This window comes from Aquarana catesbeiana, linkage group LG07 (genome assembly GCF_042186555.1).
Source record: "Aquarana catesbeiana isolate 2022-GZ linkage group LG07, ASM4218655v1, whole genome shotgun sequence".
Classification (NCBI taxonomy): Eukaryota; Metazoa; Chordata; class Amphibia; order Anura; family Ranidae; genus Aquarana; species Aquarana catesbeiana.
In genome coordinates this window covers 334,228,039-334,245,062 of record NC_133330.1, presented here as the reverse complement: position 1 = coordinate 334,245,062, position 17,024 = coordinate 334,228,039, and the positions used below count along the sequence as shown (strand labels likewise).

General features: G+C 43.5%; 1 protein-coding gene across 7 annotated transcripts in view; it reads left to right on the top strand.

Annotated features, from left to right (window-relative positions):
* The window catches only part of USP24 (ubiquitin specific peptidase 24), a 225,004-nt gene that overhangs the window by 103,666 nt on the left and 104,314 nt on the right, over window positions 1-17,024 (top strand). For all 7 annotated transcript variants that reach the window (XM_073593889.1, XM_073593890.1, XM_073593888.1 and 4 more), the window contains exons 12-19: window positions 217-320; window positions 3,422-3,529; window positions 4,811-4,906; window positions 4,995-5,156; window positions 9,685-9,792; window positions 9,972-10,121; window positions 13,382-13,513; window positions 14,455-14,566. In XM_073593889.1, the coding sequence (XP_073449990.1) occupies window positions 217-320; window positions 3,422-3,529; window positions 4,811-4,906; window positions 4,995-5,156; window positions 9,685-9,792; window positions 9,972-10,121; window positions 13,382-13,513; window positions 14,455-14,566 (972 nt within the window). The remainder of the gene's footprint in view (window positions 1-216; window positions 321-3,421; window positions 3,530-4,810; window positions 4,907-4,994; window positions 5,157-9,684; window positions 9,793-9,971; window positions 10,122-13,381; window positions 13,514-14,454; window positions 14,567-17,024) is intronic.

Genomic DNA, 17,024 nt, shown 5'->3' with positions numbered 1-17,024 from the left:
GCAGTGATTTGTGGTTGATGTGAGGTTCGTGCTTTTGGTTAATTGTGGTCTCCGGCAAGCAGCTGATTGGTTTCTCTGGGATGTAATAAAAAATCATTCATGAGATTTCTTTTATTAATAAAAAAAAATTCTTTTGGGTTTGTGATTTTGGTTTGCAGTGAAGTCTGTGCACACCGGGGAGGACTGTATGATCTGATGTGTGATTTCCTTTCTCAGGAAACATTGACCAGGCACAGTACTGTGACCGGATAAAGGGAATCATTGAACTGCTTGGAAGTAAATTGTCCTTGGACGAACTTTCCAAAATCTGGAAGATACAGGTGAGAGTCGTGCTGAAGCACCAATCGCATTTTCCTCTAAAGACACAAAAATAACCCAACACTTTATTGATGTAAGACTCTTGGAAATCCTAATCCTTAGGATGGGGTAACTGATATGCACCACTATTTAGATATTATGTACCCTAATTATTTTGAATCCCCTCCCCCCCAAAGAAAAAAACATTTCCTGGATCACAGTTATCTTTTCATTATAATAAAATCCTTTATTTATAGTGCCTTGAAAAAGTATTCATACCCCTTTTCCACATTTTGTCATGTTGCAACCAAAAACATAAATGTGTTTTATTGGTATTTTATGTGATAGACCAACACAAAGTGGCACATAATTGTGAAGTGGAAGGAAAATGATAAATGTTTTTTTTTTTATCATTTTTTACAAATAAATGTGAAAAGTGTGGGGGGGTACATTTGTATGGCGCCCCCCGGAGTCAATACTTTGCCTTTCACTGCAATTACAGCTGCAAGTCTTTTTGGGGATGTCTCTACCAGCTTTGCACATCTAGAGAGGGACATTTTTGCCCATTCTTCTTTGCAAAATATCTCAAGCTCTGTCAGATTGGATGGAGAGCGTCTGTGATCAGCAACTTTCAAGTCTTGCCACAGATTCTCAATGTGATTTAGGTCTGGACTGTGACTGGGCCATTCTAACACATGAATATGCTTTGATCGAAACCATTCCATTGTAGCTCTGGCTGTATGTTTCGGGTCGTTGTCCTGCTGGAAGGTGAACCTCCGCCCCAGTCTCAAGTCTTTTGCAGACCCATACACACTATTAGATTTTCTGCAGATTTGCAGATTTTTGTCTTCAGATCTACCAAAACCATATAATATGCGGTCAAAACTTAAGCCCGGGTTCACACATGTGCGGTGCGAATTGAAGCTCAAGTTTCACTGGGAAGATAAAAATCAGTTGTTCAGAGATTCCTCTGCGTTGTAGCTGCAGATCACTGAGCAGGGAGAGGGGGAGGTGTAATGAGGAGAAGGAGAAAATCCATGTTCAGAACGCAATGCATCTGCGAATCAGATGCGTTCCCATAGAAGATAATAGGCTTGTAATTCGCACCACAATGCCCAGTAAATGCACGATTTTTGTGCAATGTGCATTGCGAATGCAACGCACATATGTGAACCAGATGCATTTATATGAATGTATTTTAAAATGTCCTGCAAATTGGATGCGGTGTAAGCCACATCTAATTCGCATAGGTGTGAACGGGGGCTAAGAGTTTCAATTTGTATGCAATCAGGCAGGCCCTTGCACTACATGGTTTTGGCAAATCTGAAGACAAAAAGCTGCAGAAAATCTAATAGTGTGTATGGGGCCTAAAACAGGGGGGCTGAATACAAATACACGCCACACTTTTCACATATTTAGTAGTAAAAAAAAAAAGAATTGAAAACAATTTATCATTTTCCTTCCACTTCACAATTATGTGTCACTTTGTGTTGGTCTATCACATAAAATCCCAATAAAATACGTTTACATTTTTTTGGTCGTAACATGACAAAAAAGTGGAAAAATTCAAGGGGTGTGAATACTTTTTCAAGGCACTGTACATGGTATATTTTATTCATGTAGCTTTACAGGCGGTCCCCGGGTTACAAACAAGATCGGGACTGTAGGTCTTTTCTTATGTAGAATCTGTTTGTAAGTCGGAACAGGTACATTTTTGAAGTGTAGCTCCAGCCCAAAAAAAAGATTTTTTACGTTTTTTTGGAAAACATAGGGAAGGGTTATCACCCCTGTGACATTTGATTTGCTGTCTGTGCTCCTCTTCAGAAGATTTCACCTCACTTTCTGTCCCAATGACAATTGGATTTAGAAAATTTGGGGTTTTTAGTGAAAGCATCAGTGAAGAGGAGACACGTTTTTTTCCATATTAAAGTGGAGTTCCACCCAAAAATGGAACTTCCACTTTTTTGGATCTCCCCCCCCCCCCCCCTCCGGTGTCACTTTTGACACCTTTCAGGGGGGAGGATGGAGCAGATACCTTAGGTATTTGCTCCCACTTCCTGGCATAGATCACCGTGGTGATTGCGGTGACCTATGCCACTTCCGCCGCCTACTCTGTCCTCCACCGCTGTATTCTGTGAGACACAGAATACAGCAGGGACCTGTGAGGTTGCGCACCGTGACTTGCGCATGCGCAGTAGGGAACCAGGAAGTGAAGCTACACGGCTTCACTTCCTTATTCCCTTACCGAGGATGGCGGCGGCGGCAGCAGCCGAGGGACGGATCGGCTTCGGCTGCCAACACCGTGGGCGCCCTGGGACAGGTAAGTGTCCATATATTAAAAGTCAGCAGCTGCAGTATTTGTAGCTGCTGGCTTTTAATATTTTTTTTTTTTTCATCGAACCTCCGCTTCAACTCTTACAGGAGAGAATTTCCCTTCCTAGGGGTAGATTTCATCTCACTTCCTGTTGTCTCCTTCCGTTTGTAAGTAGGAGTCGTTTGTAACTAGGGGGTCCGCCTGTACTGTACAGAGTTCTGTAGTAAGTTGGAGTTCTATTAGAAGTTTATTTCCATTTTTATTTTATTTTATTTTTTTTTTGGTAGCAAATGGTGTGTGATGGTTGCCCTCCTTGTTTTTCTTCATTTGCTACAAACAAAAAAAGTAAAACAAGGAAGGCAACCATCACACCATTTGCTACAAAAAAAAAGAAGAAAAACAAAGTCAACCATCACACCATTTGCTACAAAAAAAAAGAAGAAAAACAAAGTCAACCATCACACCATTTGCTACAAAAAAAAGAAGAAAAACAAAGTCAACATCACACCATTTGCTACAAAAAAAAGAAGAAAAACAAAGTCAACATCACACCATTTGCTACAAAAAAAAAAAGGTGCGATTGTTGCCTTACGTGTTTTTCTTGCACTGATTTTCTATGTTTTTATGGAACTTTAGACACTTGAACTTTATTCCCTGTACTTGGATAACACAACGTTCCCTCCTTTGTGTATGTATGTACATATGCAGAGCAGGAGTTTCACTATAAACATAGCGTTATTTCTTTTATTTTATTGAATATTGTTTACTGATGTGTTCAGATTTCTTATCTATGATGTCTTCTCTCCCCAGTCCGGCCAATCATCCACTGTGATAGAAAACATTCATACTATAATCGCAGCTGCGGCTGTGAAGTTCAACCCGGATCAGCTAAACCACCTCTTTGTGCTGATTCAAAAGGTAACATAACTTGGTGTCGGGATGTTGGCGGCACGTCTTATTACTGGACGCCTGTTCTAAATACATTTGTGATGTTTGTATCATGCAGCAGACTTGTTGGTCTGTTTTTAAGTGCCCGACGATCGCTCACCGTACAAATATAGTGCAAGAGGGCGCAGTTGCAGGCTTGGCAAATCTACCTGTACGTCTTCCTGTTTCTTGTCTGGTCATTGGCCTAGGCTTATGACATCGTGCACAGCTCTCTCTCTCTCTCTCACTCTGTTGAGAGTTTGCCAGAAATGGAGGGGGGGGGGGGTGAGTCATAAGAGGGCCAATGAGAGCTGCAGAGCTGGAGGTGTGCCTCTGTGACAATTGCACGGTTGTGCGACGCTGTACACAAACAAAATTGACGTCCTTTTTTTTTTTTAGAGATTTCTTTTGGTGGTATTTGATCACCTCTGCGTTTTTTTCTTTTTTGCGCTATAAACAAAAAAAAAAGAGCAACAATTTTGAAAAAAAGAAAATATTTTGTACTTTTTGCTATAATAAATACCCTTATTATTTTTTTTTTAAAAAAGCTAATTTTTCCTCAGTTTCGGCCGATATGTGTTCTTCCACATATTTTTGGTAAAGAAAAATCGCAATAATCGTATATTGATTGGTTTGTGCAAAAGTTATAGCGTCTACAAAATAGGGGATAGATTTATAGCATTTTTATTATTATTATTATTTTTTTTTTTTTTTTTACTAGTAATGGCGGCGATCTGCGATTTTTATTGGGACTGCTACATTACGGCGGACACATTTTTGGGGACCATTGGCATTTATACGGCGATCAGTGCTATAAGAATGCACCGATTACTGTAAAAATGTCACTGGCAGGGAAAGGGGTTAAACACTAGGGGATGATCAAGGGGTTAACTGTGTTCCCTGACTGGGTGTGTTCTTAACTGTAGGGGGGAGGGGACTGACTAGAGGAGATGACAGATCGTGGTTCCTAGCTATTAGGAACACACGATCTGTCTCTTCTCACAATAGAACAGGGATTCGTGTTTTCACACACACTTCCGTGTTCTGCCTCTCGCGCCCGTGATCACGAGCTGCGCCACCCTCGCAGTGCAGCAGGCGTGTGCCTGCTGTCCTGATCCCACGAGCCCATGTATAGGTACGACGACTCGCGGGATCGTGCCGACCTGCCGCTGGCGGCGGCTGGTGGGCAAGCAGTTAAGGTAGAGTTGTTAAGTTCCTGATATTTTCAGACTGACCCCTTTTTTTTTTTTTTTTTTTTTTTCTTTTCCGCAGAGCTGGGAAACGGAATCCGATCGGGTTCGTCAGAAACTGTTGAGCCTTATCGGGCGCATCGGACGAGAGGCACGCAACGAGGCGACAACAGGAAAGGTGAGGCCTGGAGGTGCCGGCCTGGGGCCCCCCCCCCACCCCCCACGGCCTTTTATATCCCACAGTAATTACATCTCTTACTCTGCAGGTGTTGGAGGTCCTCTGGGATCTCGCTCACTTACCAACTCTGCCATCTAACTTAATCCAACAAGCCTTAGAGGAGCACCTGACAATCCTGAGCGATGCCTATGCAGTAAAAGAGACCGTCAAGAGGAGCTACATCATAAAATGCATCGAGGACATCAAAAAGGTAAAATTTACTGTATACTTTTATAATCTGTGTCACTTTTTAAAGCGGGGGTCCACCTATCTATCGTTTTTTTTTTATTTTTGAGTTCATTCACAAACTTTTCTTCTCAGCATTACATACTCACATATTGTGTGTAATATGTCCGCCTGTGTCAGATTTCGTCAGAAAGAATAACTTATATCATTCACTGCAGGCGGTTTCCATCTTCATTGTGGGCATTTGAAGCCCACAAGCATTTATTTCCTGGATGTGGTGAATGCTGTGCTCCCAGCATTCACTGCTCGTTCCCGCACATGCTCAGTGGCATCCTGGGAAGCCTGAGACTAGCTCCCAGGAGTCTGGGAGAGGCTAGAAACACGCCTACTCCCACGGGAGGAGAACCAGGAAGTGCAAAGAAAAATAAAAAGGTAATTACGGCGATTTAAATTTTTTTAAGTGGCATGTCAGCATCTAGGCAAGGAAGAGAATACATACAGATATTGTTCAAAATTTGGGTGGAACCCCGCTTTAATGTGCTCTCCACAACTGTCTGTCCCTGGTAGCATTTTGTTGCTATTGCGATTACCACAGACATTAAATACTTGTAACACGACAATATGCAACCTGTTCATTTTATGTTTATTGCTGTCGAACAACATCAGCAAAAATGTATGCTGTTGTAGAAAAGGGAATTACATTTATTTATTTTTTCAGAGATATGCAATTAGCGGACCTCCAGCTGTTGGGAAAACTACAAGTCCCATCATGCCTCTGCCTCTGGGGTCCCATGCTTGTGGCTGTCGGAGTCTTGCTATGCCTCATGGGACTTGTAGTTCTGCAACAGCTGGAGGTCTGCTAATTGCATATCCCTGCTCTATTCTCTCCTAGTATTGTGCGCATTTTGTCTAATGAAGTTAAAAAATCTGAACACAGTGTGCTAACTTTTTTTTTTTTAAATAGATTTTAAAAAACCTCAAACTGAAATCCAGGCAAGTTAAAGAGGAACTGCCGTCTGCTCACATAATTAGTAATAAAAACATCTTTGCCATTCTGAAGCTTCCCTCCAAGCCCTTTGCATATTATTCTATATATACTGTGATTCTGTACTTGCCAAATATGCTGCAGAAATCTCCCTCCACTGAGTCTGGCGGCGTCCATTTTAACTGTGGGCAGCTGAAGCTTCTGTCTGCTCACTTCCTGGATTTACACAGACACACACCTCCAGCTCTGCAGCTCTCATTGGCCCTCTTATGACTCCCCCCCCCTCCTGGTAAACTCTCAGGAGAGTGAGAGAGCTGTGTATGATGTCATAAGCCTAGGCTACCAGACAAGAAACAGGAAGTGGACTGTATAAGGGACTTACTGGCAGAAAAAAAATGTTTTACTATCCAAAGTTAAAACGACAACAAGGGCAGAAGATTTAATCAATGGAAAGATGAAAAAATGACTGAAGGTCCAATTTAACAGGTAGAATTAGTACGGCAAAACAAACATAAAAGATCTGGAAATATATAAAAGCATTCTGATTTCTTTGACAAAGAGCTCACCCCCCTTCCTTTAACCTGATTGGCTAGCTGGGAGTAAACAGACCCTCATGGCCTGAGATGCCATGTAGCTGTAGCTTGAAATTTGGGCAGCTGCATCTATGTTACAAGGAAGGGACGTAGACATTGATCACTTTTTTAATGGTTGACTTCTTGGGATTCAGGATACTGTTCTGTGAATTAGTCAAGCAGCATTTTTTGTCCTTGATGTTAAAGAGGAACTCCAGTTTTTTCTCCCCAAAACAGATGCATTGTGCATGTAAATGGATCACAACCCCAGTGTCAGTTTAGTGTATTACTTATCTTAGCTGTATACAGCAGGTTTCGGTGTCTGTGATGTCACTCCTTCTCCTCCTCCTGGCTGAATTTCAAAGTTCTCTGACTTCCTTCCTTTACCAGTTCTGATACTACATCTCCCATGATCCCTTGAGCCTCTGTAGCTAAAAATCTCTGCGCAGACCTGTGAAGTTCCTCCACCCCAAACTCGCTCATCCATGTCTTTATGGACCTTGCTTTGTGCACTGGTGCGCAGTCATGTTGGAACAGGAAGGGGCCATCCCAAAACTGTTCCCACAAAGTTGGAAGCATGAAATTGTCCAAAATGTCTTGGTATGCTGACGCCTTAAGAGTTCCCTTCACTGGAACTAAGGGGCCAAATCCAATCCCTGAAAAACAACCCCCACACCATAATCCCCCCTCCACCAAATGATTGGGACCAGTGCACAAAGCAAGGTCCATAAAGTCATGGATGAGCGAGTTTTGGGGTGAAGGAACTTGACTGGCCTGCACAGAGTCCTGACCTCAACCCGATAGAACACCTTTGGGATGAATTAGAGTGGAGACTGCAAGCCGGACCATCTCGTCCAACATCAGTCCCTGACCTCACAAATGCTCTTCTGGAAGAATGGTCAAACATTCCCATAGACACACTCCTAAACCTTGTGGACGGCCTTCCCAGAAGAGATGAAGTTGTTATAGCTGCAAAGGGTGGGCCAACTCAATATTGAACCCTACGGACTAAGACTGGGATGCCATTAAAGTTCATGTGTGTGTAAAGGCAGGCGTCCCAATACTTTTGGTAATTTTAGTGCATCTCCACTTCAAGCCCAGGACATCATATGATGTCCTGGACTTGAAGAAGTCTGTGAATGAATGAACTACAACTGCCATCTGCCACCGCAATAGATGGCGTACTTATAGCTCATTGATCTTCCTGCTCTGGAGTAACACTCTGCACATACGGGATGTACAACCAGACAGCTATACTGTGATTCTGCAGGAGCCTGGCATTGCAATGCTCTGCAGGCTCAAAAGATGTACATTTATTATTTTTTAAAATATGAACTTGGCCTTTAAAGTGATACTAAAGTCTTGTTTGTTTTTAGTTAAAAATAAACCTGTTCTACTTACCTCCTCTGTGCAGTTGGTTTTGCACAGAGCAGCCCGGATCCTCCTCTTCTCGGGTCCCTCTTCGGTGCTCCTGGCTCCTCCCCTCCTGTTGAGTGCCCACACAGCAACCAGCTTGCTATGGGGGCACCCGAGCCACAGCTCCCTGTGTCCATTCAGACATGGAGCCGTGGCACGGCCCCGCCCCTTTTCTCTCCTCATTGGCTCACTGACTAACAGCAGGGGCAGCCAATGGTGCCGTGCTTCTTTCTCAGCCAATGTGGAGGGGAGTCCCGGACAGCAGAGACACTCCTGCAACATTGCTGGATCTGGATGGACCTCCAGTAAGTATTGTGGGGCTGATGAGAGGCTGCTGCACACAGAATGTTTTTTACCTTAATGGATAGAATGCACCTTCTGCCTTTACAACCCCTTTAACCACTTGCCGACCACTGTGTGTGTATATATATATATATATATATATATATATATATATGTATGTATGTTGCGGCTTGCAAGAGGTTTACCGGGGTTCTAGTTGAGAATCTGTCAGCCATAACTTGGTATTTTTTATTTTATTTCTTTTCCAGCTGGCGATTGGCTTTTTTATGGAAGCGGTCCAAGTGGCTAATTAGCCGCTGGATCGCTTCCAGAAGCAGCAGGAGGGGTCTATTTCTATTACAAGGAATGTTTCCAAAAAAAAAAAAAAGGAACAGTGTGAAATGTAAAGCGCCCCCATCCCTCTGTGCTCACACGCAGTAGCGAATGCATACGTAATTTGCGCACCACACATTTGAGGTATCGCTGCGAATGTTGTAGCCAGAGCAATAATTCTAACACTAGACCTCCCTCTGTAACTGTAAACTGGTAACCTGTAAAAAAAAAAAAAAAAAATAATTTAAAGCGCCACCTCTAGAGATTTTTAAGTATCATGGTTTGTCGCCATTCCACAAGCGTGCGCAATTTTAAAACGTGACATGTTGGGTATTTATGTGCTCGGCATATCATTATCTTTTATATTTTACCAAAAAATTGGGTTATATATTGTGCTTTTTTTTTTTTTTTGCATTAAATTCATTAAAGTGTGTATATTCCCCAAAAGTTGCTGCGCAAATACCGTGTGACATAAAGATTTTCAACAATCGCCATTTTATTCTCTAGGGCAGGGGTCTCAAACCGGCGGCCCTCCAGCTTTCGCGGAAATACAAGTCCCATCATGCCTCTGCCTATGAGAGTCACGCTTGTAATTGGCAGCCTTGCAATGCCTCATGGGAATTGTAGTTCAGCTGGAGGGCCGTCAGTTTGAGATCCCTGCTCCAGGATATATATATATATATATATATATTTATATATTTTATTTATTGTTTAGGGGGTTCTAACTAATTTTCTAGGAAAAAAATAGATTTTTGCTTGTAAACAAAAAGTACCAGAAATTCTTGATCGGCAACTGGTCAAGAATGCCGCTTAACGCAAAAGCTTCTCAATGTTTTTTGCTTGTTGTATCCCGATTTAAAGCCATGCGTTTCTTGGATCTGATGTCTGTATCTGTTGTGTCTATAAAAAAATAAAAAAGCTTTTTTTTTTTTTAACCGTGCCTCCTTTTTTTATTTTCTCCCTAGTCATCTCAGCATAACAACCCGCAAGTGGTGTGGGTGGTGCCAGCCTTACGCCAGCTCCACGAGATAACCCGCTCATTTAACAAGCAGACCTACCAAAAGCAAGACAAGGTAGGAGACTTGGGGTCTACTGGGATGCAAATGCTTTCTGCTTTATTATCCATAAAAACGTTTCTTTCCTGAAGGGCTTCGCAAAATTCTGTCCTTGCAGAGAATTTGAGAGGGAGCTCCTATGGAGAACTGTATTTTCTGTGTTTGTAGACCGCAACTAACCTTCTATTTCTTTTTAGAGCATCATCCAGGATCTGAAGAAGAACTTTGAGATCGTCAAGCTGGTGACAGCTAGCCTAGTGGCGTGCCATCGCTTGGCCGTTAATGCTGTTGGTCCTGGAGGGCTGGCCGGATCCTCTTTGGTTGACGGCAGATACACTTACCGGGAGGTATCTGACATTGAAAGTCTTGATATAGAAATCTGATACATGTACCTACAGTTTAGTTTGCACTTTAAAGGATGGATGCCACCCTTTTTTATTTTTTAATTTTTTTTATTAAGTTACCGACTGCGGTTGTTAAAGGTTTCCAGCTGATACGTTCTACTTGGTGCACCTTTTGAAAAAGCCCCATTTTTATTTATCCATTTTATGTAATGATTTTTTGCCTTTTTGAACCATAAAGGTCTTCAAAACATATAGGCAACTATGGGGATTATTTACTGAAAGAGGAGAGTGCAAAATCTGGTGCAGCTCTGCTTAGAAACCAATCCGCTTCCAGGTTTTATTGTCAAATCTTAACCACTTCCAGACCAGCGACGTAACATAATGACGTAATAGAAAAATATATCTTGTTCGTTTAAAGTAGAGGTGCACCGAATGGAAATTTTGGTGCCGAAACCAAAAATGCAGGCTGCGCTTGGCCAAAAATGGCAGTTTTTAAAAAAATATTTATATTTTTATATATGTATAATTGAATTATATTTGACTTTTTAATATCATGAATTTAACCACCTCAATACGGTGCATTTTCGCCCCCTTCCTGCCCAGGCCATTTTTCAGCTTTCAGCGCTGTCGCACTTTGAATGACAATTGCGCGGTCATACAACACTGTAGCCAAATGAAATTGTTTCATTTTTTCACAAATAGAGCTTTCTTTTAGTGGTATTTGATCACCTCTGCGGTTTTTATTTTTTGCGCTATAAACAAAAGAAGAGTGACAAGTTTTTAAAAAAACACAATAATTTTTACCTTTTGCGATAATAAATATCCCATTTTTTTTTTTCTTTAAAACAATTTTTTTCTCAGTTTAGGCCGATATGTATTCTTGTACATATTTTTGGTAAAAAAAAATCGCAATAAGCGTATATAGATTGGTTTGCGCAAAAGTTATAGCGTCTACAAAATAGGGGATAGATTTATAACATTTTTATTTTTTTTTATTTTTTTACTAGTAATGGCGGCGATCTGTGATTTTTATCGTGACTGCGATATTGTGGCGGACACATCGGACACTTTTGACACATATTTGGGACCATTCACATTTATACAGCGATCCGTGCTATAAAAATGCATTGATTACTGTATAAATGTGACAGGCAGGGAAGGGGTTAACACTAGGTGGTGATCGAGGGGTTAACTGTGTTGCTAGGGAGTGATTCTAACTGTAGGGGGCGGGGACTCACTAGGGGAGGAGACCGATCGGTGTTCCTCTTTACTGGGAACACACCATCGGTCTCCTCTCCTCTGACAGGACCGTGGATCTGTGTGTTTACACGCACAGATCCACGGTCCTGCTGTGTTACCGGTAATCGCGGGTGCCCGGCGGACATCGCGGCCGCCGGGCACGCGCACCGGGTGCCTAGTGACACGGCGCGCGCCCCCTGGTGGCCCAGGAAAGCGAGGACGTCATATAACGCCCGCCCGCCACGAGAGCTGCGCCGCCTGGCCGTCAATTGACGGCCGGCGGTCGGCAAGCAGTTAAAGTGGTTGTAAACCCAATAAAAAATAAAAAAAATTAAACCTGCAAGACAAAGGCATAATGAGCAGCTAGTATGCATAGCACACTAGCTCATTATGTATTACTTACCTGAGATTGAAGCCCCCGGCAGCGGTCCTCGTTCACCGCTCCGGCCGGTGACATCGCTCCCGGAGTTACTTCCGGGTATCGCGGGCTCCGGCGCTGCGATTGGCCGGAGCCACGATGGTGTCATGCGCGCGGGAGCCACCGGTAATGGCACAGTCTAACTGAAGCAACAGCACGTATGGACCGTTGCTTCAGTGCGCATGTGCCGATGACTGCAAATACAGGGGAGATATCCAGGGTAGCTACAGGTAAGCCTTATTATAGGCTTATCTGTAGCAAAAGGTGTGTTGTAAGGTTTTACAAGCACTTTAAATGCATATGAATTTATTGTTGGCCATTAGCGCAAGAAAAGCTCAAGAAAAATGTATCCCTTTAAAATCCTATGTATTTCTTCACACTGGTCCGTTGCGCTTCCGTTGTGGTGTTAAAAATCCTGATTGCTGCATTTTGCACCTCCCCCGTTGAAATGTATTGAAAACGCATCATTACCGCACCCGGTTTATGTTTTTGATGTCACATGACCTATGAAAAATAAACCATAAGCGTGGTAACATCGCGGCAAAATCATGTGCACTTTCGGTGCCGTTATCGGCACCTTTTTCTCTTCTCGGCAAAATGCAGATAACACCATTTTTTGCCCCGATATATTTCAGCAGGGTGAAATTTCAGTGCTAATCTCCAATTTAAAGACTACTCCCACATTTTGCAAAAACGAATGCAGCAGCATCAATGCAGTGAAACCTGCAGAACATTGCACCGTGATCCTTGTATTGTGGGTACGGTGCACAGGCTCTTTCAAAGCATGGCCCCAGCCTCAGGGCTGTTTGGAGGTATAGAGGAAGTGAGACTTGAAATGCAGGGTGGGGGGGGGGGAGGGTGGGGGAGGAGGCGGAGGGTTCCCTGGCGTGTTCTGCACAGTGTTTTTTTTTTTTGCACTGTGGCAGATGCCACAAACGCACTAAATTCAAATGAAAACATAATGCTGCGAAGACGAGCTCCCTAGAAGCGCTCTGTTATTCAGGTAGGAGACAGTTTTGTTTTTCGGATGCTGTATGCAACCCTTAATATGGGTGTCACATAAAACGTGGTCTCAGGCCCCATTCACACCTGAGCATAGCGTTTTCAGGCAGAAAGTCACGTGATTTTACCGCGTTTTTGACACTTTTTTTCACACGATTTTGTACAGGTCAAAAGGTCACCAATGTAAAAAAAAAGCAGAAAAACGCCCAAATCTGCCTAAAAAAAAAAGTTCCAGAACGTGTTTGAGCTTCAGGCGTTTTGGAGCTTCTGGCTTCAGGCGTTTTGGAGTGGAGATGTGAACCATCTCCATAGAGAATAATGGATTTTTTTCCCCCACCAGCATTTTGTAGCTTGAGGCTTCAAGCTACAAAACGCTGAGGTGTGAATGGGGGTCTAAGAGGTGGACTTGACCTTTAGAGCTGCAGAATATCTATTGCTTGTGGACTGTTCTATACCATTGGGTTCCACTGCTTATTTAAGGATACGTTAGCATTGCAGCAATGAAGACTTAAAACGTAGTCATTTTATACGTTTTCTTTCTGGTAATGTGCAGCATCTTCTTGAGCCATCAGTGAAAAATAACTTTAATATTCTACTATTTCAGTATTTGGAAGCACACCTGAAATTCCTGGCATTTTTCCTGCAAGAAGCCACCCTGTACCTCGGCTGGAGCCGCGCCAAAGAGATCTGGGAGTGCCTCGTCACCGGCCATGATGTGTGCGAGCTCGATCGTGAAGTAAGGCCTGAGAGCGGTAAAATATCAGGACCGCATTTTGACTTTAAAGTGATTGTAAGGGTTCGTTTTAAAAAAAAATAAATAACAAACATATCATACTTGCCTCCACTGTGCAGCTTGTTTTGCACAGAGTGGCCCCGATTCCTCCTCTTCTGGGGTCCCCCGGTAGCTCTTGTGGCTCCTCTCCGCATCAGATAACCCCCTAGAAGAAGCGATCTCCCGGGGGGTTACCTTGTGGGAGCACTCCCGAGTCCAGTATTTGGTGTCCATAGAGGCCGAATGCAGGACTCGGCCCCGCCCCCAGTGCCCACGTCATTGGATTTGATTGAGAGCAGTGGGAGCCAATGGCTGCGCTGCTATCTATCCAATCAAGAGCCGAGAACCCCCGGGCAGAGAGACAGCGTGTCCCCGTGGGTCAAGTTCCAGGGCTCAGGTAAGTAAAATGGTGGGGGGGGGCAGTCACTGACAGGTGTTTTTTCACCTTAATGCATAGGATGCATATCGGCGCGCAGCGGTCGGGAAGGGGTTAATGAGATGCGCAGGGTCAGATCGCATCCCTTCCTGGCTGAACTAGCCAGGGACATCTAGTTGCTGATCCGGAAGTGACGTCACGGACATCACTTTCCAGGTCAGAGGAAGAAGGGGTGGAGAGCAGACGTCTTAACAGTCAGCAGCTCTCTGCTCACGGAGCTGTGAGAACTGAATGAATCAGCTGTGTTTGATCGCTCGGTTCGAAGTGTTAGAGGGGCCGGGGGACAGATATAGCATCCGCCTAGGTAAGTATGGTACTAAAAAAAAATAAAAAATAAAACATCTCTTATAAGCCACCTTGCTGTAAACTGTGAAGTTTCTACTGTGAAATTATCTAATTTAGATAAACTGGCCCATAAATTCCCAACACGCACAGACCTGAGTGACGGAATGGTTTCCTTTCCTGGCAGATGTGTTTCGAGTGGTTCACGAAGGGGCAGCATGACCTGGAGAGCGACGTCCAACAGCAACTGTTCAAGGAGAAAATCCTCAAGCTAGAGTCCTATGAGATCACTATGAATGGTATGAGATCACTGTGAATCGTATGAGATCACTATGAAGGGTATGAGATCACTGTGAATGATATGAGATCACTATGAGTGGTAGGAGATCACCGTGAATGGTATGAGATCACTGTGAATCGTATGAGATCACTATGAAGGGTATGAGATCACTATGAAGGGAACGAGATCACTATGAAGGGTACAAGATCACTATGAATGGTATGAGATCACTATGAATGGTATGAGATCACTATGAAGGGTATGAGATCACTGTGAATGGTATGAGATCACTATGAAGGGTAGGAGATCACTATGAAGGGTAGGAGATCACTATGAAGGGTAGGAGATCACTATGAAGGGTAGGAGATCACTATGAAGGGTATGAGATCACTATGAAGGGTATGAGATCACTATGAAGGGTATGAGATCGCTATGAATGTATGAGATCACTGTGAATGTAGGAGATCACTATGAATGGTGGGAGATCACTGTGAATGGTAGGAGATCACTGTGAATGGTAGGAGATCACTGTGAATGGTAGGAGATCACTGTGAATGGTAGGAGATCACTGTGAATGGTAGGAGATCACTGTGAATGGTAGGAGATCAAGATCACTATGAATGGTATGAAATCACTGTGAAGGGTATGAGATCACTGTGAAGGGTATGAGATCACTGTGAAGGGTATGAGATCACTATGAAGGGTATGAGATCACTATGAAGGGTATGAGATCACTGTGAATGGTATGAGATCACTGTGAAGGGTAGGAGATCACTATGAAGGGTAGGAGATCACTATGAAGGGTAGGAGATCACTGTGAATGGTATGAGATCACTGTGAAGGGTATGAGATCACTGTGAAGGGTATGAGATCACTGTGAATGGTATGAGATCACTGTGAATGGTATGAGATCACTGTGAATGGTATGAGATCACTGTGAATGGTATGAGATCACTGTGAATGGTAGGAGATCACTATGAAGGGTAGGAGATCACTGTGAATGGTATGAGATCACTGTGAATGGTATGAGATCATTGTGAATGGTATGAGATCAGCACTTTAATCACTGCAAACCAGGAATACAAGTTTAACACAAAATGATATGCACGCAGCATGTTATCGGCAAATTGTAGCATTGTTGTCATTGGGTTGGCATTGTATTTTATTTTATCCGTATGTTCCTTGTGGGGCCCTGTCCTGTGGAGGATGGAGACACAGCTGAAAGTAGAAGGGGAAGGTCTTCCCTTTGGGTCCCTCTGCACAGGAGGCCGGTGTTGTGTTTTTAGGTTTGTGTCCTAACAAGTGTGACGTTCCCGTTTTGCACAGACACAAGCTTTGTTAGGATGTTGGGTTTGCATATTTGAGCAGAACTCCCAAAAATCAAAGTAATTGTTACCCTCAGTCCCCTCACCTACCCCTGAATTATGTACACTCTTCATTTATCCGAAGACCCCCTTCACACTAAGGCAGCTTTCAGGCATTTTAGCGCTAGAAATATCGCCTGTAAAGCGCCTGAAAACTGCCTCCCATTCATTGCAATGAGTGCTTTCACACCAGGGTGGGGCGTTAGAAAAAGTCCTGCAAGCCACATCTTTGGGGCGATTTGGGAGAGCTGTATACAGCACTCCCAAAACGCTCCTGCCCATTGCAATGAATGGGCAGCGCTTCCCAAGCGCCTGAAAAGCACTTTGAAAGCGCTGCAACATGGGTTTTCTAACCCCAATTTTGAGGTTAAAAGCGCCCCGCTAGTGACTGAAAAGCGGCGCAAAAGCACCGCTTAAACAGTGGGCATAACTCCTCTTCTGTGTGCTTCTCTCCTTTCAGATCCCCAGAGTGTCTGTCAGCAGAGCCAGTAAGCCTGTCAGATGTAAATAATAGGCCCAGGAGATGTCATGCAGCTCCTTGGACTTAACACAAGTGGCTGAATTCCTGGAATTCAGCTTTAAATGATGTAATGTAGCAGTTATGACCACACCGGTCCCATTTTTTTTTTTCATGTGGTATGGTGGTGGGCAAAGAGTGGCAGCAGCGCAGGGACTACATGCCCCATAGGTCTGGTTGGTTGAAGCTGCTTTATGTGTGCCCGCTACACTGTTTGGGCCAATAGGAAAGGGCGCTGGCTGCGGCAGCTGTGTCATTACATCAGCCCAGTAGTACTGAGAGTGACAGCTGGTTATGACAGCAAAGGGCTGCCGAGGATCGGTGTCACACATCAGGAAGTTTCTCAAAGCTATTGCTGAAGGAGGGTACACAAAGATGACCTGCATGCAGAACTGCAGAACATGGAGCTGTAATGCACACAGAGAAAAGTGAAGTTAGGACCCCACTGCAGCAAAGACGAAAAAAAAAAAAAAACTACAGCTCTGATTTGAAGTGTACAGTGCATCCGGAAAGTATTCACAGCGCTTCACTTTTTCCACATTTTGTTATGTTACAGACTTATTCCAAAATGGATTACATTCATTATTTTCCTCAAA